At 35.5% G+C, this 23,657-nt stretch overlaps 1 protein-coding gene across 1 annotated transcript; it reads left to right on the forward strand.

Annotated features, from left to right (window-relative positions):
* Nucleotides 1–1,954: 1,954 nt before the first annotated feature.
* On the forward strand, nucleotides 1,955–22,520 carry CFAP251 (cilia and flagella associated protein 251). The gene is made up of 15 exons (XM_072413940.1): nucleotides 1,955–2,310; nucleotides 4,186–4,294; nucleotides 5,243–5,323; nucleotides 5,891–5,968; nucleotides 7,323–7,367; nucleotides 8,174–8,391; nucleotides 10,202–10,396; nucleotides 10,948–11,198; nucleotides 11,589–11,769; nucleotides 14,568–14,679; nucleotides 15,767–15,895; nucleotides 16,378–16,521; nucleotides 17,771–17,999; nucleotides 19,105–19,206; nucleotides 22,066–22,520. Exons 1-15 carry the CDS (start codon nucleotides 2,162–2,164, stop codon nucleotides 22,200–22,202), a joined length of 2,160 nt encoding a protein of 719 aa, XP_072270041.1. The 5' UTR covers nucleotides 1,955–2,161; the 3' UTR covers nucleotides 22,203–22,520.
* Nucleotides 22,521–23,657: the final 1,137 nt, after the last annotated feature.

Genomic DNA, 23,657 nt, shown 5'->3' on the forward strand with positions numbered 1-23,657 from the left:
AGTAACATGCCAGATATAATAATATAATATAACATTGGGCCCATCAATTACAATGATTACCAGATGGACAGATAAATCATTACTCGTTCAGCCTGGGGGGTCTTTTTTGGAATCTTCATGACTCCTCCCCCACACGCCTTTCTTCTGTCCTATTATATTCATATGCAGCCTCAATCATTTTTGCACCCAGGTGTCCTTATACCATGTGTCCCCTGCAGTAAAGACCTGGAGGGCGATATAGCCATCCTAATTCTGTGTTGGCAGGAGGTCCGCTTCTTCACCTCACACAGGTTTTTTTTCTTTTGGGTTACCATAGCTTTAGAGGGTACATTTATTTTGTCCTGCTAAGTTAGGCTATGTACAAATGTGAGATGATTCTCTCCCAATAGGAGCGGTCAGGCTCATCTACGGTGAGAATCTCATATGTGTACAGCGGTCGCTGATGTCGTTCTGGTATTGGATATGTGACTTCTGTTCTATGACTTTTCCTCTGTTGTTAACTTTGTATTTTGAAAATTTCTAATATTAAGATTAAACTAAAAGTACAGCATCCAGTCCTCATCCAGGGTTCTGTGCAAACCTGGGCTCAGCTAGGATTCAGCACAACTTTAGGGCTTATTTTTGATGCTCATATAATTTACCACCAATAACAATGATCATTTAGCTATCTGTATTATAAAAATTCCTTTTACTGAGGGGCATTCTTCCTACTGAATAATACTGTAAGAAGCATTTTTTACTCTTGACACCCATGGAAGAAACATTCTTCCCCCTGGTCACCAATATAATGGAGCCCTTATCCTATTGACTACCAGTGCAATGGGGCCCTTCTACCATTATTCACCTGTAAAACAGGCCCTTCTACAATTGACCACAGGTGTCATGGGGCATTTTTCTATTGACCATCAATATCAAGAGAAAACTACAATTTTTGTTATCTGCATTTGTTTTTTTGACTCTGATTTTATTCTTTTTTTTATTAATATTACTAATAATATTTTTTTTTATATCAAGCAGCGTTTAGTGAAAAACACAATACTTTTGCCTTCATTCATTCCACTATTTATGCTAATACTAGCAATCATTTCAGCTATCTGTAATATAGAATCCAATTTTATTGACCACCAATAAAAGAGGTATTCGTTTTATGGAACAATACTGTCAGAATCATTACTTTTTCATTGACCATTGATGTAAGAAAGATTCTTCACATTTGACATTAGTGTAATTGGGCCTTACTTTTGTTGGGGCCTTTTCCCACTTACCATCAATGAAAAGGAGCACTACAAATTTTTCCATCTGCATGTTTTTTTTGGCCATCTGTATTTTCATTTGTTTCAAATTGTTAATACTGTAAATAATTTTGTCTTATAGAGAAGCCCTTGGTGTAAAAACATGTAGAATGAGGTGCAGATATATTCTTTAATAAATAGCAGAGGTTCCCTGAGACATGAAAGTTATTTCAAATGTTACATCTAACAATGCAAATCTATAAGTTGGCTTACTCAAAGCCTGATTTTTTAAAGCTCTCCAAGGCTGGAGAGAATTTATTTTCATTAGTGAAGCTGGGTGATCTAGTAAACCTGGAATGGATCTGGTCCGGGATTGAAAACATTTGCTAACAAATAGCACATGACATGAGAGAGAAATGTATTCCAGGTTTGCTGGATCACCCAGCTTCATTGATGAAAGTGTATCATCTCCAGCCTTGGAGAGCTTTAAAAAAATCAGGCCCAGTAAAACCATTCACAGTGAGGTATAGAACTTGCATGTTGTATTATGTATGCCCCCCCCCCCCTACTCCCACTACCCTCCTTTCTGTTTATATCCCTATACAGCACCCCCCCCCCTCCCTCTTCCCACACACACACTAGTAAAATGGTTGTTGTGGAATCTGCACATTTGCCCTTCTATCATTTATAGAAAATATATATACACATCCTTAAGCCATTTCCAAAGGGACTGCAATAGTGAACATACTTTGTCTTTTTACCATCACAAGGAAAATATTACAGATGAAGAACCTTTGAAAAATGACAGAGATGAATTAAAGCAAATAAATCACCTGCAGCAGTCTGATGTTATTGTCTATAATGAAACCTCACAATTGTGCATTACTGAAAGTCAGACAGCAGATACTACAAATGCAGAAGATGAAGACATGAATGAAAAGGCAGATATAGAGCAAACAACTCCAGCAGATGAAGACTCATTGGTTTACACTGCAACCCCTAGGACTGCTTTTGAAGTGGAGAATGCACCACCAGCAGACAAACCTCTTGTGAGTATTATCACAATCACTAATGTGATGTGATACAGGAAATATTTAGCATAAAAAAAGTAAATATTTCACAGTACAGCAGCACCATGTATATTTATCACTAGAGAAAGATGGAGGCTTAATCTGTAGACCTCTGGTTTTCATAGTAACCATTTGCCTTCAGTACTTTGTAAGTAATTGACCTGGAACAAATATACAGATCAGTAGTTTTTGCCTCATACTTGTTGCAGATTATTGATTATAAAACAATCAGGCAAGTCATATTTTAGAAGAATGTTAGCAGTGGTATCCTATACATGTATTATTAGGATGTTTTTCTGTAGTGTCTAAACCCAGCAAAGCTCATTTTTTATTCCACTATATATCTGTCTGAGGCTCTGGTGGTGAAATGTACCTTCTGTAGTTTAGAGTCTTACTTTTTCTACTGAACCATGGAAGTCCCAGTTCCGCCGTGTGTAATGGAATCAGGTACAGTTAAGCTACGTACGTACACACATCAGATTTTTGTTGTTTGAGATGGACGGTCATGCTCATCTCAGGTGAAAATCTGACCTGTGTACAACGGTCTCCCAACATCATTGCCATGGGTGATCGAAAATGACCACTGTTAACTCCAATGAAGGAAAACAGATTGGGGTTCCACTTGTTTTTCTCCCCCCTTTGCCTCTCCATAGAACAGAACAATGCTAGTGTACAATGTTCATTCATCTGGGCAGCATGGTGGATCAGTGGTTAGCACTCTGGCCTTTGTATTGCTAGGTCCAAGGTTCAAATCTCAGCCAGGACACTATCTGCATGGAGTTTGCAGGTTCTCCCCATGTTTCAGTGGGTTTCCTCCCACATCCCAAAAACATGTGGTGAGGTTAATTGGCTGCCCCCTAAAAATGGACCTTAGACTACAATAATGACATTTGATTATGTTAGGGATATTAGATTGTGAGCTCCTTTGAGGGACAGCTAGTGACATGAATATGGACTTTATACAGCACTGCCTAATTTGATGGTGCTGTATTAATACTGTGTAATAATAATCTGTCACTGAAATTATTTTGGTGTTGGTTTCCAATGATCATTTGATGTCCATCTGCCATCTGTATGGGGCTTTAGACATCCCCATAACAAGTGAAGCAAGTGGGCACCTGATAACTAAAGCTGACTATTGACATGAAAGATAATGTCCAACATGGTTTGGTTGTAAGGTACCATTATATTCTCCATCACCACTTGTTGCTGACACAATATTGGGATTTCACATAAATGCAGCTGCATGATTAAAAACAAGATCCTTTTTCTTTATTTGAAAGAAATCTGGTGAATCGTAATATGGATTACAGACATTCCTATAGAAGATCTCTAGAATAAGCCTATTTATTATTATTATCATCATGTGTTTATGTAGCACCAACATAATATTCAGCGCTGTACAGTCTGTAGTAATTTCACTTTCTGTCTCTCTGAGGATCTCACAGTGTAATGTCCCTACCATAGTCATTGGGCCTGATTTAGTAAAACCCTCTAAGACTGGAGAAGATAGACTATAATGGGAGAACCAGGGTGATTCAGCAAACTTGAAATGGATTTCTTAAAATCATTAGCTATTATTTGGCAAATCCTCAATCCTGGATCAGTTCCATTCCATGTTTTTGGATCTCCCAGGTTCTCCCATGATAGTCTAAGTTCTCTAGTCTTGGAGAGCTTTAATAAATAATGGCTATTGTCCCTAACATAGTCCAGTTTTAGGGAACTTCTATTAAGCTTCTCCTATGATTTCTATAAAGCTATGTTTTTGAAAAATATGTCAAATCATCCTCTTTTTATCAAAGGTTAGGGGAATTAAAATGAATCTTCTTTATGGTCATGATAAAATGACATTTTAATAACTATTTCCATCATGTCTTCTGCAGCATCCCTGTCCATACGATATTTCAGAGTCATCCAGAAGGGGGAGTAGTTGCCATAGCTATGTCTCAGAATGCCAAGTATTTGGCTACTATTGGAGGAGGAACAGTTCAGGTAAAGAATCACTTTTTCTTGAACATGGCATTTCATGATATTCTTTTAATAAAAAGCCTTAAAATATATGTTAGCAACTGAGTTTTTAATGACCTTCTGGTTTATTAGCATGAATTCCTGTGCGAGCAGGATAGTAGAGCAGGTTACTGCCAAGCTTACTAATTCACTCACTGTTAGGGTTTCCATTTGGACTCTTGCCAGTTCTATTTTGCTCTGTAGAGTGGTACTCCTTCCTAAGTCATCATGTGTTTGGGCCACTGGGTATTCTTTTTTATTTATGTGGGTTATTGGTGTTTTGCATCATGATGTCTCATTTTAACTATGCTAATAGTCATACACTGTGCTATCTAATTTTTTGGTGATGAATAATCCACCTTAAAATATAGTCAACAGGACTTAATGTTTTAAATAGTTGGCAGCAAAAATCCATTACTGACTGTGACCTTTCCTTATATATAACAGATTTACCTAAATCACACACCCCTATCCAGCAAATAGTTACTTTTCCTTCACTCCCCTTCTGCTTCCTCCATGTACTTCTGAATATGAAGGATCATTTATCTTGGTCCATGTGACCATGCTATACCAATTGGTGTTGTCACTTTGGGAATCCATGGCCCTGTCTACGTACAACTCAGAAATTCACACAAGAAATGTTACACAAGACTTGCCTTTTCAACAAACTAACAGACACCAAGATACAAAAATAGGTTAAATTTATGCTGCTAGCCCAGTGTTCCTCAACCAGGGTTCCTCCAGAGGTTGCTAGGGGTCCCTTGAGCAAGAGGGCTAAGTTAAAGTGAAAACACATTTCTTTTCTGTGCATAAAAAAAGCACAGGTTCACTATTAGTATCTTCACTGCTCCTCTTTTTAATGCTTTTTACAGTTATTTGCAGATTTGCTTTAATAATGTAGATGATGTTTTGTCTCAATGTCATTTTCTGCAGAAAGTCTGTATTTGGGACTGGACCTCAGGATCTGAAACACCAATATGTACTACTGAGCTTAATGGGCAATTTGGCTTACAGGTAACAACATAAATTGCTATGTATGCTGATCTAAATCTGTTCTACATTGGCCCAGTAACCCTACAGTTAAAATATATGTTTGTCCGATTGTATACAAATGTTTTTTTTATTGTCAACTTTTGGCCTGGCACCCAATAAGTTGTTATCTATGGGCAACTTTGTTTGGGAATTGATTTGATTGACCTGTCCATTCTGTAAAGTGTCACACAAATTGTTGGTATTATAAAAAGAGTTAAATAGATAAATACATAGATGCAGAAGTGCAGTAAACATGAATAGACCCAACATAAATATTTTACATGCCTGAATGAAGTTGCCAGCTTGGCATGTACATGTATTCATGAGACAATGAACAATTCCACTGACTTTCCCAACATGTAGTGCAGTCATGCATGGCTTTATGATCACACACTCTGTACTAGGTCCTTGCCTTTGCTTTATTAATGCAGATAGCTACTGCATATAGCATAAAGAGTATTATGTTGAACAAAATTATTGTTTTTACAAGTAAGGAATGAAAGGCTGTATAGATTTTTTTTAATATGTCAATACCCATTCATATTTCAGAAATATATCATATTTAATCCTCAAGATCACACACAAATAATTACCAACCGTGAAACACAAGTGATATTTTACTTTTGGGTAAGTAGCACTTCCAAGACCACCACATACTTTTATTCGCTATTTTCAGACCTGTCGCACTGCAATGTTTGAAATGTAAGGGGCCCCAAAAAAATTACATTTTATGCAGCAATTTTACAGCATATTTACTGTATATTGTGCACATGAAACCCTTTGACATAATATTTGACTCTATGATCCAAATATGTGCATACCCCTTTTGTCATTGTGTTTTATGATCAGAGACCATGTCTAAATGGTTTATGCCTGCGTATGCAGCTTCTGATTTTGGTTCTGTTAAATTACATATCTTTGTATGTACTTTGATGTCCTTAATTTGTGCCCTTATTGGCATCAGTTGCAGGACTAATAAATATTTTCCTGCACCTCCCTATTCACAGACCTAAACTTAAAATGTAAGTTATTATTATTAATAATGATAAACAGTATTTATATAGTGCCATCATATTATGCAGTGCTGTACATCAAATAGGGGTAGCAAATGACAGACAGATACAAACAATGACACAGGAACAGAAAAATGTCATAAAAAGAGGATCAGATGCAGTTCTAATCTTGGATCAACACACCTAACATGCGTTATCAGGTAAATGTGTCATGACCTGCAATCAGTTGAACAGCCTTGTTTTGGTGCACAGCAAAGGTTATTCTCAGTATAATACACCTACCAACTTTCTTTAACCACCTTGCCGTTAAGCCCGACCTTCGTTCGGGCACAAAAAAATTGCAAGGATGGTTAACCCCGAGATTTTTCCCATCCTTACTTACCTGGTCCCCCTGTGCTCATCCAGCGTCGTTTTCGTATACCAGCGTCGTCCTCCGTCCAGCATCGTCCGTCGATCTCCCTCTCCAGCGTCGGGTGCCAGCGGGACCGGTAAAATGCCGGCTGGCATCGGGCGGCGGAACACAAGATGCCGGTCGGCGGGACACAAGATGCCGGCCGGCTTCTTACCTGGTCCCCCTGATCGTCCCACGTCCTTCTCGTTCCAGCGCCGGGTGCCTTCTGAAACGAGAAGCAGACCTCAGTGTAACGCTCAGGAGGTTAATGTCTTCCTATCTTGCAAACCTAAAGTAAATAAAATGTTCAATGACAATAGGGACAAAACACCTCTAACAGTGTCTATTTTTTAAATATAGTTCAAACCAGCTAAGCTTAGTTCATATCGATCTAAATCTTAATATTAAAGGTATTAGAAGTATTTTATTTTTAACGATAGGCACCTACTTATTCCAAACAACCCATTTATTATATCTAATGTGGGACACTAACCGAATATTTTATCTTTATTTTCTTATGAAACAAAGCATGCTATTTAAATAATTTTTACCTGCTTTAATTTTTTCCTATGTACAGGATAACTCCACTCTGGAATATGCAGCTCCTCCACTGAATGATAATGTAAGTACATTTACTTTACTTTACAGTGCCATAACAAAATAAATTTGGTACTACTTACATAAATTACCACTTTTATAAACTTGCAAAGCAAAATGTTTACTTGGTACATAACAAGAGACATATAAGCTAAAAAGTTATCATAATAAAGGATGTAAAATTATTACTATTTGTACTGTATAGTGGCCATGACTGCTATTGCATGTGGTCATTTCAGTAGTTTAACCTGACTAAATTATAGGTACAAAAAACCCAAAAGGTGTTCAAAGTTGTACCGGTAATATTTTTTTAGAAAACACCCACAACTGGAAAAGTTTGCCCCATTGCTAAGATGAGAAGTACCCTTGCTCACTGTAGGGAAGCAGTGGTCTCTCTGCGGAGGTCTCTTGACTTGACAGCTAGAGCTCTGACTGAGCAGAGTATGATTGGTTGTGGTTCATGCATTTCATCCATACATGTAGCAACACCTTTTTTCTTCCAGTGTTCTTTTTTTTAAGAGCCATCATAGACTAGCATGTCCTAGTTCTCTTCTAAGCTGAACTGGATAGCCCATTGTTATGGTGTATGAGCACATTACCTACCTGGGTATTTATCCCTTTTTTGATGAAATCTAAATGTAACAAACAGTAAAGCAATATATAGTGACTTTATTTCAGTTTGTATTACTTGTCCTACTCAACCCACTAAAATGAAACAGCACACAACTACAGGTAAATTAGGTTTCCAAACTGCCATATATTTAACCTGAGCACCTTTTCTTTGTCAATGAATAACTTGTTTTCTTTATTACTGTATTTCTTTTTTTGCAGACCTTTAACAAAGTTGTTGGTGCCTTTAGCCAATCAGTTTTCCATTCTGGTAATGTAAGATCGTTGACCGCAACGTCTGCAGGAAAACTGGTTGTCTGGGAGACCACCTATCCCCCTTCGATCAGAGCAAAAGCTTCCATAAAGCCACATAATAAAAAAGCATTAAAGCTGATGCATCTGCAGAAAGATGCAATTACTGTGCTCACTACCCATGACAGGTAATGACAACAACTAGACACAGCTACTAGAAAGGCCAAAAATAGTTAATGTTATAAGTGGTAATTCCAGTGAAATAGATTAAAAACATTATGTGTGTCCACAACTCATTAAATATAAACTTCCTGAAAGCAATAACTACACAATAAAAAAATGTTTATAAATTAGCTCATGTACAGTCAAGAGAAAAATAGTTCTAAGGTTTTGCATATCAGGACTTAATAAGAATTCATCTGGTGCCTAACAGGGCTTAAAATGAGGTAAATACAACCTCAGATAAACAACAACACATGACATATTACACCATATTATTATTTATTTAACAAAGACTAAGGCAAAATAGAGAATCAGTGTGAAAATAAAGTGTACTGACCACATAGAGATTAAGAGGGTAAATAGAAGCCAGTTACCGCTAATTAAATATGCCTGGTTAATTGATCTTCAGCAAGTGTGACCACCTCTATAAAAACAGAACCTTGACAGTTTGCTGGTCTGGAGCATTCAGGTGTGTGTTAACACAATGCAAAAGAGAAAAGAAATCAGAAATATTCTTGGAGAAGCAATTGTTGCTGCCCATTATTCTGGAAAGGGTTATATTTCCAGACAATTTGCAGTTGATCCTTCTACAGTGAGAAAGATGTTTCACAAGTGGAAAACATTCAAAATGGTTGCCAGTCTTCCCAGAAGTGGACATCCCTTAATTTCATTTCAAGGTCAGACTGTGCAATGTTGAGAGAAATTGCAAAACAAAAAGCGAGACACATCTCAGACTCTACAGGCCTCAGTTAGCATGATAAATTTCATGACAGAACAATTAAGAAAACTCTGAGCAAGTATGGCTTGTTTGGAAAGATTTCCAGAAGAAAGCATGTTCTCTCTAAAAAAAGAGCATGGCAGCATGGCTTAGCTTTGCATCTAGACAAACAACAGTTCTAAAACAATGTCCTTTGGACATATGAGACTAGTGTGGTCATGTTTGGCCATAACATATGGCACCATGTTTGTTGAAAACAAACAACAGCATATCAGCACAGGCATCCCATACCAATTGTAAACCGCAGTGGTGGAAGGGTGATGATTTTTTTGCAGTCATTGGGCCTGATTTATTAAACCTCTCCAAGGCTGGGGAGGATACACTTTTATCAGTGAAGCTGGGTGATCCAGCAAACCTGGCATGGAGTTTTTAGGTATTTTGCTATTTGTTAGCCAATCTTTTCAATCCTGAACCAAATTCATTTCAGGTTTGCTAGATGAAAGTGTATCTTCTCCAGCCTTGGGGAACTTTAATAAATAAGGCCCAATGAGTAAATCATAAACTTTTATGTATACCAAAGTATTTTAAAGTCTGCCATTTGTGTGACAGCTAAAGCTTGGCTTAAATTCGGTCATGCAACAGGAAAATGATCCGAAGCACACAAGCAAATCTACAACAAAATGGTAAATAATGAAGTTGTTGCAATGATCAAAGTCCAGACCTTAAACTGATTAAAATGCTGTGATGAGAGAGGTGCATGAACAAATGCCTACAATTCTCAATGGACTTAATCAATGTGGGCTGAAATTCATCTACAATCATATCAGAGACTGGTAAAATCATACAAAAAACAGTTACTTCAAGTAGGTGGTTCTAAGAGCTATTGAACTATGAGGTGTACCTAATTTTTGTTTAGGTGAAATGTGAAATCTCCATTTTGACTTTATAAATATATATATATAAATTTATAATATATCCTATCATTTCCAAATGTTCTTGCTTCTCCAGAATTTCCTGTGGAGCGCACACTGTTATGATCATATTTTATATTTTTTCAGATATTATGTTACCGGAGATTCTCGTGGACATGTGAAATTTTATGATCAACAACTACAACTGGTAAACTGGTACAGCCATCTTAATCTGACTGCAATCCGATCCATTTCCTTCTCCAAATGCCCCCCTGTACCAGCAAGTGATAAAACAAAATATCCTCAGGATTGCTCTATAACTGGGAGTCAGTTTGCTGTAAGGTAAGTCTGTACACTTTTTTTATACCTAATGAGTTGTTCTACTATAACAGTAATTTTATGTCTTCTCTGTGTGACCGAGCATAGGGCTCCATGCTCAGCCTGATCCTCCTCTATTTTTAGAGGTAATAATGTCAACTTTGAGGATCCCATTTGCCAAAAAAACGTCATGAAATAAAGTTTTTATCTGTGAGCAGCTCTGCAAGCAAAATCCTGTCTCCCAGATCTTGTAAATGAGATTCCTGAAGAAGGGGGAGCTCTGAGTGTCATCAAAATATTGCCTTTCATTACCTGCATTACCAATGCGTTTGTACATCGCAAAAAATTAAACTATAGATTTTGTTTGAATTAAAATGGGTTTTTCTAGCAGGACACAATTGTTGAATAGTTTACCTGCCATTTATTTAATTTAGCTGTGTAAAGGTATGATTATTTCATCAAGAAATCATTTATACTGAATAAATAGTTTTGTGTAAAGCCAGCATGTGATACTTCTGAAGGAGATTGTACAATCTAATAAATACATACTTTAACATACCCGTTTTATCTTTCAGCAACTTTATTGCATCCACGTGGGACGGTCTGGTGCTGCATGTATTTACAGATGGTACAATGCTAAAAAAGGTGTTACAAGAGCCCAGTGAAGCTGTCCATGCACTTGCCTGTCACCCTGGCAAGACACAAATTGCTATTGGAAGTTACAATGGAATCCTAAAAGTCTGGGACTACAAAGACCAAAACTGTTTCATCAGCAGAATTTTTGAAAAAGGCAAATCTTTGCAGTGCCTGACATATGACCCTAAAGGTAATTGTATTATTGTAGCTAGAATGTTTTCCAGACATATAATCCCTACATAAACAAACCACGTTATTTTACTAAAAGAGGACAAATTAACATTAAAATTAACATCTTAGATAACACTCACAGACACTCAATAATACAGTTAGTATATTCCTATAGTAATAATATTCCCATAGATATTGGATAATTGTTGTCTGGTCCAGTTGTATTAAGGATGCTTGGGATAGAATAATGTGTATGACACCTTAATATGAACAACAAGGCAGTAAAATATAGAATTCTTTTGATAGGTAACCCCCAGTACATACTTTTTAAACATATCTCCCAGCTATTAAACCACAGGTTGAGGCTGGTGCCTGGGGTGTTAATAACTGCATACACATTTATAGGTAGAATATAACCTTATGAAGAGCAGTAAAGACAATCTAGTCATTGAAAGCAGTGACCGCATAGACCAGAGTGCTGTTCCACAATGTTTAGTATGGTACCCACCCTTAACCAAAGAAAATTTCATTCTTGTTGCCAATGATGAGTATAAAATGAAGCTTTATAATACAACTACCAAAATGTGCAGGTTGGTAGAATACTGAATGAGATATATCACAAAACATGTATTCCCCTTTTCTCCTTCTCTGTTTTTACTTTAAAATCCTTCTCTAGTCTAGAGTTTATGTTGCAGTAGGTATTTAGTGTAAAAATCTGCATCCAGAGGAAAAAAAAAAAACAATAAGTAAGAGTTTGGTCAAAAGGTTTGGTAACCCCATACTCTATTTACTATAACTATACCAATAATGGTAAACAGGCACATAAATGGCATCCATTTACCCTAAAAAGTAAAGCTGACCTGGTCACTAAAACGTTCAATAGTGCTAAACGTTTTAAAGTCCAGGTACCTTGCAGGATAAAGGTTTGTTGTTGCTGAGGAGCTGCGTGTACCCTAGAACTAGGCTATACGTGTGGCTTCCTATACATGGGCATACAAGACACAACTAGGCTGTACAAGTAGTACATCAGTGAACCTGTACTTTCATCAGTGAACCTGGGGGATCCAGCAAACCTGGGATGAGTTTCTTAAAAGTAATTTGCTATTTGTTAGCAAATGTTTTCAATCATTGACCAGATCCATTTTAGATTTGCTGGATCACCCAGGTTCACTGATGAAAGTGTTTCTTCTCTATTTATAGGCCTGTTGGTCTGATCAGTGCATTCTCTTTTTCTAAGTATGAATAATAAATACAAATATAAATATGATAACCATAGTTGCTTATTATGCTTGTAGACACTGTAGTGTTGCACAGCAATTGTGCATTGCTGATCCTGTTATGTCACCACAAACCTGAAGTAACTCTTTATTTGAGAAATTCCCACAATGCTCAACTACAAGCAAGTGATCTTGGCCAGGCTTTAGGTCAAATCAGGTGAAATCAGAAGCCAATGGCTGGCAAGAAAGAGACAATTTTTTACTCAAAATCACAATAAGGCTTAGCAACATTGGCATATGTCCTGTTGATTCAGATGAAATGTGTTTTTTATCATGAGTTCAATTAATAAGTGAAGAGGCATGCTTTTTCCTAGGAGATCTAGAATGTGATATTTGGCTGCTCTTTGATGTGGCACTTGGAAGTGTGTAGGAGGATGAGTAATGCAGTGCATAAAAACATTTTGCCCAGATCTTTTCATATTTGTGGAATGTTTATTAGAAAGAGCACTTATTATAGAAAACATCTTTCCTTGTTATATATAAATGTTTAGGAGGAATTATGCCACTAAAGCTTCTGGTGCAGAATACTGATCACATTCCAAATAATTGAACAGGTAGAGAAATTATTTGTGAAATGTCAGAAAGTTGCAAGCACCCTCCAATTAATTGAAAAAATTAAATCTAATCTCTGTGGAAAAAGAAAAATGACTTGAACAAAGTCATATAAAGTCATCTATACCTGAATGACTTTTAGTTTTTCAAAACACTATGATATTAATGTCTAAAACAGTAAATGTGTCTTTTAGTAAACATTCCCTAGCAGAGAACTTTCCAGGTCCATGGTTTTTAAATAGTGATTAAGACACTTTTTGGCTACATGCATATGTTGCAGAGATTACTGCATTCCATTTTTATGGGCCGGTTTATAATTTACTATAAAATGTTGATCTAAACATCATTTAAGGCACTTTATCACAAAAGTAGCATTATTTGGATGTTCAATGTGCACAGCAGACTAAGACTGCACTGTACACAATGGACAATAGTGTACAATTTGCTAGACAAATTAAAGAATATGGTTTACTGTGGACCAATAAATTCAGAGATTCATGCAAGTTCATACAAGTGTATCATAGCAATTTATACCCGTTCTTTGTTCATGCTCTTCAATAAATAATGTTTAATGTGTGCATACAAAAATATATTGGGATACATTTATCAAGAAATGTAGCGGCACAGATGAAAATCAAGCTGCCTTTTGCTAAACAAAGTCAATGCATTAGTGTTTCTGTGTATTTATGATCTCTGTACTTGTGATCTTGGCCAGCCAATAGATCTGCAACAGATTTATCATTTTTAAATGCGACAGATTTTTTTTCTAAACTGAAGCTGAATTAGGAAGTGGGCAGGGTCAGGTTTTATTCTGTCCCAGGGTCAACTGAGGAAGCTATTTATGACTTAACCTTGTAGTAGACCTGTCCTACATTCTGTTTTTCTGCTATTTAACATTGCTAAACGACAAAATTAGTAAATGTAACCTATTACTTTTTTTCCTTTAATTTTGGTAACATAATTTAACTAACATCATGTCTGTTTTTTCTTTATTTATGGGATTGCTTGGAAGGTTATGGCATAAACTAAAGTTTTAGGCAATGCCTGCTGTTACCATATACTAGGCCAATCCATAGGTGCCCTGGGGCAATATTTGTTAAGGCCCTGTGGGAGGTTAATTCAACCCAACATAAATATCAGTTTTTGATAGAGATAATTTTCATGCACACTGTAGTTCTGGAAAATATGCTGCAAAGAAGGTAAAGTAGTGAATATGTAGGCATGGTCCTTCTATATTACAAGTAAACATTATAATGTCTCTGATGGTAGATTTTGGCTTTCACAATTTTCAGCAAAGTGGAGTCAAAGATTTACTCATTAAGAATAGACATCACACATGAGGGTTTTTGAGAGTATTACTTAGGATGCCAAAACCTTTGTACCTTCAGCGACTGAAATCTGACCTCGGTGGATGCATTGTGTTTTTAAAACAGCCAAGTTTAGACTGTTAGTGAAATACTAAAATATGACCAATTTGCTTGTTTTACAGCATAACAGGCAGGTTGTAGATATTTGTGTAAACTAGAATATACATATGTTAATTTGTTTGCTTTTATTAGGAAGACTCTCTTGGGCCCAACATTTGGATCTCCCATAAGAAAAATGGAAGTGTTCCCTTCAAATGATCAATATGCAAGTAAAGGCTATCTGGCATATATCACAGATGACAAGGTAAGTTTTCTTTATCTAAGCTAATCAGCTTCTTTACTATGCTGTCACAGTACTATTATAAGATGTATAAGAAAGAAACTCAAAACACAATTTATATAGGGATAATTGCCAGATTACAAATTAAGTCTTCTCTAATTCAGAAATTTTATCAGTATGGAATGTATGTGTAAACTTATATATGGGCATTGGTTCTGATTAGTATACACCAAGCAAATTAAGTACCTGAACAAAAAAGGTTAAAGTGTTCATTGATATTAGATTGCACTTAGCAGCTCCTCATTTTTAAATTGACATCCAGTATACCATTTTGGACATAAATGGCAATATCCTTGCTCAAAAAAGTGTCCTGGAGTATTGCTACAGACCAGGCTTTTTTGTACTCAGTGTTTGCTACTCGAGGAGGTGATAAAGTGCTTTTGATGCTTGCAGTGTTTATCATTACTAATTATATATATAATTAGTAATGATATATATTTATTTATTTAGGATCCTTTAGTGATGTTAGTGTTTGAAAGTAGTAAGTTCATCTACTGGCGTTTAGCCTTTTCACAGTCGTTATTATGGTACAATTTATGCATATCAAAGGGTATAGAATATATTGTTAGTGATTTAAATGTGTTTAGTAAACACTCCAACAAAGTCAACATCTTCGGAGGTGTGACAATATAAGCATAGCAGTTTCCATAAGAAATACTGTATTTTATGGTTATGCTGAAATAACAGTTTTCCCAGCAGGCAGTACTATGGGTTAAAAAAAATCTTTTAAATTATGTGTGTTAAGTACATGAAGGGGACCGAGAACAGTTTTACTATAGGTTACAAGCTAAGCTATCAAATGGGGATAGCATAGCTAGTGAAGGTATTTGAAGTCATCCTATGGCATGTGCTGATTCTTTCAAATGAATGAGGACTTCTAGGGGCTGCATGTGGGACCATCATCTTGCTCTTCAGTTTTGCTCTCCCATCAGGGTTGATGCCAGAGTGATTTACAGAAAAACAGAGAATTAGTCACTGACATAGTTACCATCACTGTTCCATTGTAATATTTTATGTTTACATATTTGGAAAACCTTTCTTTTTGTTTGTTTCTGTACTGAATTTATGCAATTTATTTTTGGGTTGCAGGTCTCTGGAGGCTGTTGCTTCTCTTGGAGGTGATGACTTAACACCTTTCTATGGAATGCTGCCTGATGGAAAAGATGGGGCATTATTCAAGGTTAGGATATACTCATATTACAGATCTATTTCTCACTAACATCATCTTTTTCCGGTCATTTCTTATTAGTTATTTTTTTTAATCAAAAATTGATTATTGGGGCAATTATTATTAATTCTTACATTTTTAAAGTATGACACCCATTTGAAACCAAAACCCAGATGTTGAGGACTATTTGACATAACAATGTTTAGTAGGATTCTTTTATTCTTCATTTTTTATCTAATACCAAGTTACAGGGTGGTGGTACCAGTTAAAGGGTTAGGCCACCTTATATGTAATATGTGAAAAAAAATAAATTTTGTACATTTTAAACCCAATGTGACTAATTTTGGCAATAACGGTTTAAAAATATAAAACACAAGAATTATAACCAATATAAGTTGTTGAACAAACATTTTTTTGTTTTTTTTTGTAAGTCAGCACCACACAAATGACTGATGTTTTATGTACCTACTTAAATTTCCTTATGTTTTGTGTAGGAGCTAGAAGATTACTTTTACTATGCACAACTGCGTAACCAGGGTATTGACACAATGGAGACCAGACAAGTTTCAACACATATTCCCTTGAAAGAAGTTCCTTTCGTCATGCGAGCACTAGGGTATTATCCAACAGAGCAAGAGGTATTTGAAAACTAACTAGCTGTGGAACTGCAATATGTGTTTATAGTAAATTAATAATTTAAAGCATAAAAAATAAGAATAATACAGTGGTTGCTTGGTAGCTCTAGGTTGCTCATAGCAGCCTTTTGGCAGTTGGTATGTATTTATGCCTGCTGCACCTTCTGTTAGCATAAAGCTTTGCTATTTTATTTTTTGACCATATCTTGAAAGCATACCTATATTTACAAAAAACAAAATGCCAGTATGAAGTCATAACAGATATCTTCAGGTGGCCACACATCAGGTTAAGTTTAGGGAAAGCTAAAATTTGCAAATGAGTAGTTTTTCTTTTGTTCTTTTTTTTTCTTCCTTTTTATTTTTTTATTCTTTTCTTTTTTTTCCTTTCTTTCTTCTTTTTCTTCTTTTTTTGTACACAATTGGCCCGATTTATCAAAGCTCTGCAAGGCTGGAGAGAATATACTTTCATCAGTAAAGCAGGGTGATCCATAAAAAAGAATGAAAAAAATTAAAATGAAGAAGGAAAAAAGAACAAAAGAAAAACGGCTCATACTAAATTTAGCTTTCTCTAAACTTAAACTGATGTGTGGCCACCTGAAGATATCTGTTATGACTTCCTATTGACATTTAAGGAAGTTACAGTGGTTGCTATGGCATACCACTGCCAATTTGTTAACATTTTTGACACTAAAGATATGCGTTAAAAAAAAACTTGTTAGCATGGAAATATGTGAATTTGCTATTGCTTACTTTTTTAAATGTGCAATGGCTGTCTTTATCATTGTTCCTCTTCCAAGTCAGTGGATCCCAAGTAGTACATTTATGTACCCCCCAAGTTTGAAAAATAAAACAAAAAAAATAAATAAGACAAATAATATACAAGTATTAGAAGAAGTACATTGCCCTGAACATGCTTTTAAAATCACCAGAACCCAAAACTAATTTTTTTCTACCCTTCCTAAAACCATTTCTCCTGCCTGTGTGTATGCAAAGAATTACCAGCTAAGGTCAATTGTGATAAATAAAAGAATCATAAACAGCAATAGAAAATATTATTTATAAAGATTTCTATTTGTTCTATCAATACTGTGAAGGTGAGTAAATACGTGCACACCAACCTTCCCTTTGTAGTTGTCCAATAGTTACAGGTAAGTACCAACACCGACTGTTTATTTTTTAAATTTTCATTAAAAAAATACAGGAACAGACACATTTTAACAAAATAAAACATCTTGCCGTCTTCTGTTTTTAGGTTGAAAATATGATAAATGAAATAAAGTTTAGTGAGTATGTAAACACTGGAAAACAGGTCAACCACATAAACCTTGGGGACTTCATAAAACTCTACATTAATCACAGACCTGTGTTTGGACTATGCTTAAATGAGCTGCAACAGGCATTTCAAGTTCTTGGTTTTACTAATGAGAAAGGGGAGCTGGGTGTAAAAAGAGGGGATTTACTGCAACTTCTGCAGACAAGAGGTGAGTAACCAAGGTATTTTATTATATATTGTTAATAAAAGGTAGCATTTTTATAAAATAACATGAAAAATATTGATAGGAATAAAATTTGGTAAAATAGATTTATACTTGAGATTTTAGGGAAACAGTCAAAAATAAAACCTCAAGTCCAAATAAAGCCTACCTGCTTAATTCTTCAGTTTTTACATAAGTATTGTTGTAGTATGCTGGTCCTCATCCTCCTATTTCAATTAGTTGTCAAACTTTTAATGCAAAAATGTAAAGTACCCATGAAACAGAATTGATTCCTAACATTATAAACTATTGAATAGATGGTTATTGTTATTTATATCATCTAGTTAGGATTTGTATTAATACTTTAATAGGCTGTCTTATACAATCCACTTAGTACTCTCTAAACTTTTGTGTCTGATGTATTGAACATTCTTTTTAAAATATTCTCTTGAACTGGCATTGATGAGAATCAAACCTATTAATATTACACTGATAAATTGTTTTCCTGGACTCCTCAGCATCTAACCCGTATTTATACCGTCTCCCTATTTTCTCTCTCTCCCTTTTCATTTTATTTCTAAGATTTACTAAGGATTTATAGTATACCATAGACATATAGTAGGATATGTATTGATGTTGTTGTACATCTAAGCAAAGGTAAACAGGAAGATTTAGGCATATTTAAAGCAGTTTAGCTGCTCTAAAATAGCACAACAACAAAATAAAACCTGTTTCTGGCCACTTAATAATTACGTTTTTGTTTAGGAGAAAATCTGTTGTTTCTCCAGCTATAAATCTATTTCAGACCTGTGTAACTTTGTTGCTGCTTAGGATTACAGATGCAGTAGCTGAAAATACATGTGAAACTGTCACCTAGACTTAAACTGATAGGCATGTTAATTTGCATCTTAATTTGTTGCTAATTTTTATGACAATTGTTCCCCACAGTATATATTCAAATTGCATCTGTTTTTTCATATGACATGTTTTTTGCCTTCTCTTCTAAAAACTATTAGGATATAGGCGCTCCTAAATATTTTACTGCCATAATTTCATAGCATGACTATGTCCCTGGATATATTAAAAAAACTGATTGCAGTGTTGCACACAGGTGAGCATATGACAGAAGAAGAGCTTGCAGAATATCTAACTACCTTGTTGGGAATAAATCCAGAAGGAGGAAGTTCAGAATTGGACACTTACAACTCTACAGGTTTGTAACCAAATGTGGCAATGAAATAAAATTGAATTACAGTCGCCTATTAGCCAAACAGGAAGATTTTGTGATTTCAAAGCCCACCTGCCTGGGTAAAAAATTACCAAAGAAACATTACCCCTATTGAAAGTAATTTGTTTTTGTGTAAACAGAGAGCCCCTTATCATGTAAATTATACACAGGCGTGGCTTTTTTTCTCTGCCACACTCCCTGCATTTTAAAATGTTGAAGAGCTCTTAGTCCTTTTACCAGGCAGCCTGGTGTGGCAGAGTGCATAGTCAAATGAGAATTGGAAGTTTTGTTATAGTATTCCATGGTATCACTGGGCTTCATTGATAAACAGAATATCATATTCAGAACATATTATTGACATGACAGGTAAAGAGGAAACCTGTTGTGGATTTCTAATTATTCCAGCATTCATGTTGTGCCAACTGCATCCTCATTTAAATCCACATGATTACTGGCATCCTCGTTTTCTGAGTAGCTCCACATGTTAAACTTTGAAAATCATGGCATGGCAAGTGTTGCCAGTTCCCCAGTGTAGTATTAAGTATTTGTTACAGAGGGAAGCAATACAGTACTGACTTAAATTAAAGGGGGCAGCCATGGATTAAATCAGATCTGGATTCTGCACAACTGTGGTGCTTCCTGGATAACAGAAAATATATTTTTCCCTGTTTTTTGTTGTTTGTTTATGGGTTAGTTTCATTCTTCCTCTTTACTATATATCCTCCAATATGAACCAGACCATAAAACACTTACTAAGCTACAAGGCTTCTCTTTACTTCTCTGATTTTAGGGGTTGTGTAGTATTTTTTCTACAAATGTGGTTTATTTCAGTTATGCATAGGAAAAAAAATATCAAGTAAATATGAAATATTGATATTTCATATTTGCATAGCTGTTTGATCTTTTTCATGTATTTTGCAGAGATTTTTTAACAGTATTTTGTGAAAATCCCTTAAGATAGCTCTATGGTTTCTTTGTTCTGAATGGAGAAAAAAGGATAACAACATTTTTGGGTTTTCCCTAAAATCCTTTTCTTTGAGTTAATTTTGTGACACAAGTCCACCCCATTTTGTGTTTATGATGTTCTTGGCACTTTTTTGCTACACAACTATGGCATACTCCTAGTAGATTTTTTGATAGTGTACAGTTTTAATTTAGTGCCCAATTTACTGAAAATTTTAAAAAAATTTTAGGAGTCGCAGTACATTTAGGATCAAAATCTGCCCGTACCTGTCCACAGAGACCACCAAACACACTCTTATCATCTCTCAACTTGACTACTGTAACATCCTCCTCTCCAGTATTTCACTAACCTGACTTTCTCCTCTACAATCTATTATGAATGCTACAGCCAGATTTATCCATCCTTCCCACTGCTCCTCTTCTGCTACATCTCTCTGTTCGTGCTTTGCCTTCAAATCCCTCCACAGTTCTTGTCCCACTTACCTTTCTGACCTGGTAGAAATATACTCACCTAGCCGCTCTCTTCACTCCAATGATCTACTAATGATTTCCTCACTCATAACCTCATCACACACACGGATACAAGACTTCTCTAGAGCTGCTCCAACTCTCTAGAATAGTGTTCCTTGTCCTATTCGGCTTGCTCCCACTTTCAGCTAATTTAAAAGAACAATCAAAATCTGTCTTTTTAAACTTGCCTACCCATCTTCTTCTGTCTCCTGAAACTGTCACTGTTTCCCACCACTACATATCCCCCTTCCTATTGTGTGTTACTTCCCCACCTCCTAGATTGTAAGCTCTTCAGGGCGGGGTCTTCTCCTCCTTTGTCACTGACTAGATCATAATCATCATGTATCACTATCATTTGCAACCCCTATTTAATGTACAGAGCTGCGTAATATGTTGGCACTATATAAATCCTGTTTAATAATAAAAAATTATCATGTGGGTCATATTGGAGGTATGATAATATTGTAACATAAATCAGTCAGACATATTTATATATTTACAGTTCACACTGTGAACAATGGAAACAGTTGTTAATGTAATTTATACTTCATTATAAGTTTTGTGTTTACTATGGGACACAATCAGACAAATTATCCAGATAACAATTACAAGTGTCTACCATTGATTGCAGTGAACTATGGTCTAAACAAGAATGAACTTTTTTTTTAAAGGGAGAGTGTTTAGATTTCCTAATATAACATATCAAATCTTCAATAATTACAATTGTACAACTGCAATAATTACAAAACTGAAAGGGCCAGAAACACTTTCCTAATCTCCTATATAAAAATTAGTTACATGTGTCCTGCCTAGTTTAAAGATCAATTCCAGACAAGTAACATCAAGGAAAATATTATCTTCAACTTTTATCAGTGCTGAACTTTCAAAATGTGTGCAAACTCTTTAAAAAAAAAAAAAACAACTATGTCCCAAGTAGAAAAGCTTGTGCTATTATGCTGAAGAGTAGGACCCTTGCTCTCTCTGTGGATCAGACAAATCCCAGGCAATAAGAGCTCTTTAATCATTGGGCTTGATTTATTAAAGCTCTCCCCAGGCTGGATAGGATACACTTTCATCAGTGAAGCTGGGTGATCCAGCAAACCTGGAATAGATCTGGTCTAGGACTGAAAACATATACTAAAAAAAGGAAATGAATACTATGTACTATCTTTTATTTTGATGCACATGGAAATGTATATAGCTTAAGGTAAAATTAAGGTTTATTCAGCCTTTTAACTCATTGACCGTAATAAGGATTATAAATATATAGAACCATCAGAATGTGCAAATTTATTGAGATTTACAAAATCTTTGAAAACTGTAGAAGGACCTGAAATAAACTGGACGTTTCCTTGTTACTGTATTTTACAGGTGCAGCAGAACTGCTTGAACAAGAAATTCCAGAAGAAATCACAGCAGAACTGTTGGCTGTGGAGATTCTTGGTTTACCAGTCAATACAGCAAACAAGAATGAAGAACACCCTGAAATTCCAGAGATTGCCTCATGATAGCAGTTGACAACCCCTTATGATGTTGCATTCTGCTATTATGTTATACCGCACACACACATAAATGTGTAGCATTTTTATGTTAACATGCAACATAGCACAAAAAAAAAATTGTATATCTTGGGTGTATTTCCAAGTTACATTCTGATGTCATTGAATATTAATGTGTGTCAATTGTGCATTAATGTGTGTTGTTGTAAGCATTAAAAAATGCTGGTTACCCCAACCTAAGGATGTAAAGTAAGACTAAAACTAATATAACAGAACCATTTACCTAACTGATATTTTTGTATATTAAAATTTCTTATGTTCAAATAATCTGTACAGAATATATTCTTATGTTTTATATACACTGAAAAGTTATACATGTTTTGAAGGACTACTTTTTTAAAAGAAAAAAAAATAAAATATACTGGAAAATGGTGGTTTCATGAAAGTGTGAGACTGAAGGCATGCAAATAATTCAGAGCTAAAATGTATGTAAACTAAAAATATATAATAATGGATGATCAACCTTCCTTTATAAATAAACATCGTGCTCTCCTAAAGCCTCAATCCACTCACATCCAATGTTTAGGTTTTGGTTGGTTCTAGTAAGATTCATCATCAAAGATTTCTGTCAGGAAAGTGTATTGTATATTATGGAGAATTAAATGTGCAGCAAACATATAGGTAGCCCCTATTTAGAAAACAAAAAATTGATAAAAAGGCCTTGTATGAGCTCTGACAAGTTGGTTTTGAACTCACCCAAGGCTTTTTTTTCACTGGTCCTGAGAATCCAATAAAGTGGAAGGAAGGTATGACTTGCTGGATAGGTAGGTAAGTGTCTATGGACAAAAGTAAGGGTCACTTTAATACAAAATCAAACCTTATAGGTGTAAATAAGGTAATAGGAAACAATGAGTGCTTTCAAATCCTTTGTTATTGTATGAAAAGATGTAATTGTTTGTTCATGCAATTCGCTCATAAGTTAGCCATGACAAGAACAAAATAATGCTTATTGTAGCAGTCTTACTACTAATTTCTTACTACTAATTTTCTCAAATCAAGAGAGTACCTTGCTAAATGCCTAAAGTCACATAATTGCAAGTTTTTGCTGCTGTAAAGCACGATTTTACCCAGTTTCTTATGTTTATCCCTTACTCCTCCCCATAATCCATGCATGTTTTGAACATCCACAGCCAGCACCCAAAGATTGAGAACACAGGGTTTGAAAATCCTAATGTACTTAGCTTAGGAGAAATTTGCAGGGTGCATTTGCACTAGGTCCCTATTCTGGATTTAGGCATATCATGCATATTGCAATATGAAAATGTATTACAACAGAAATGTGGATTATACATATATGCACTGCAGTTCAGTATGAAGGAAACTCCCCCCCCCCTGACATATATCTAACTGTTAACAACACTGTTATTCGGCCCTCCCCTCAGGCACGTTGTCTTGGTGTCACCT

Source organism: Pyxicephalus adspersus, chromosome 6, assembly GCF_032062135.1.
Source record: "Pyxicephalus adspersus chromosome 6, UCB_Pads_2.0, whole genome shotgun sequence".
NCBI lineage: Eukaryota > Metazoa > Chordata > Amphibia > Anura > Pyxicephalidae > Pyxicephalus > Pyxicephalus adspersus.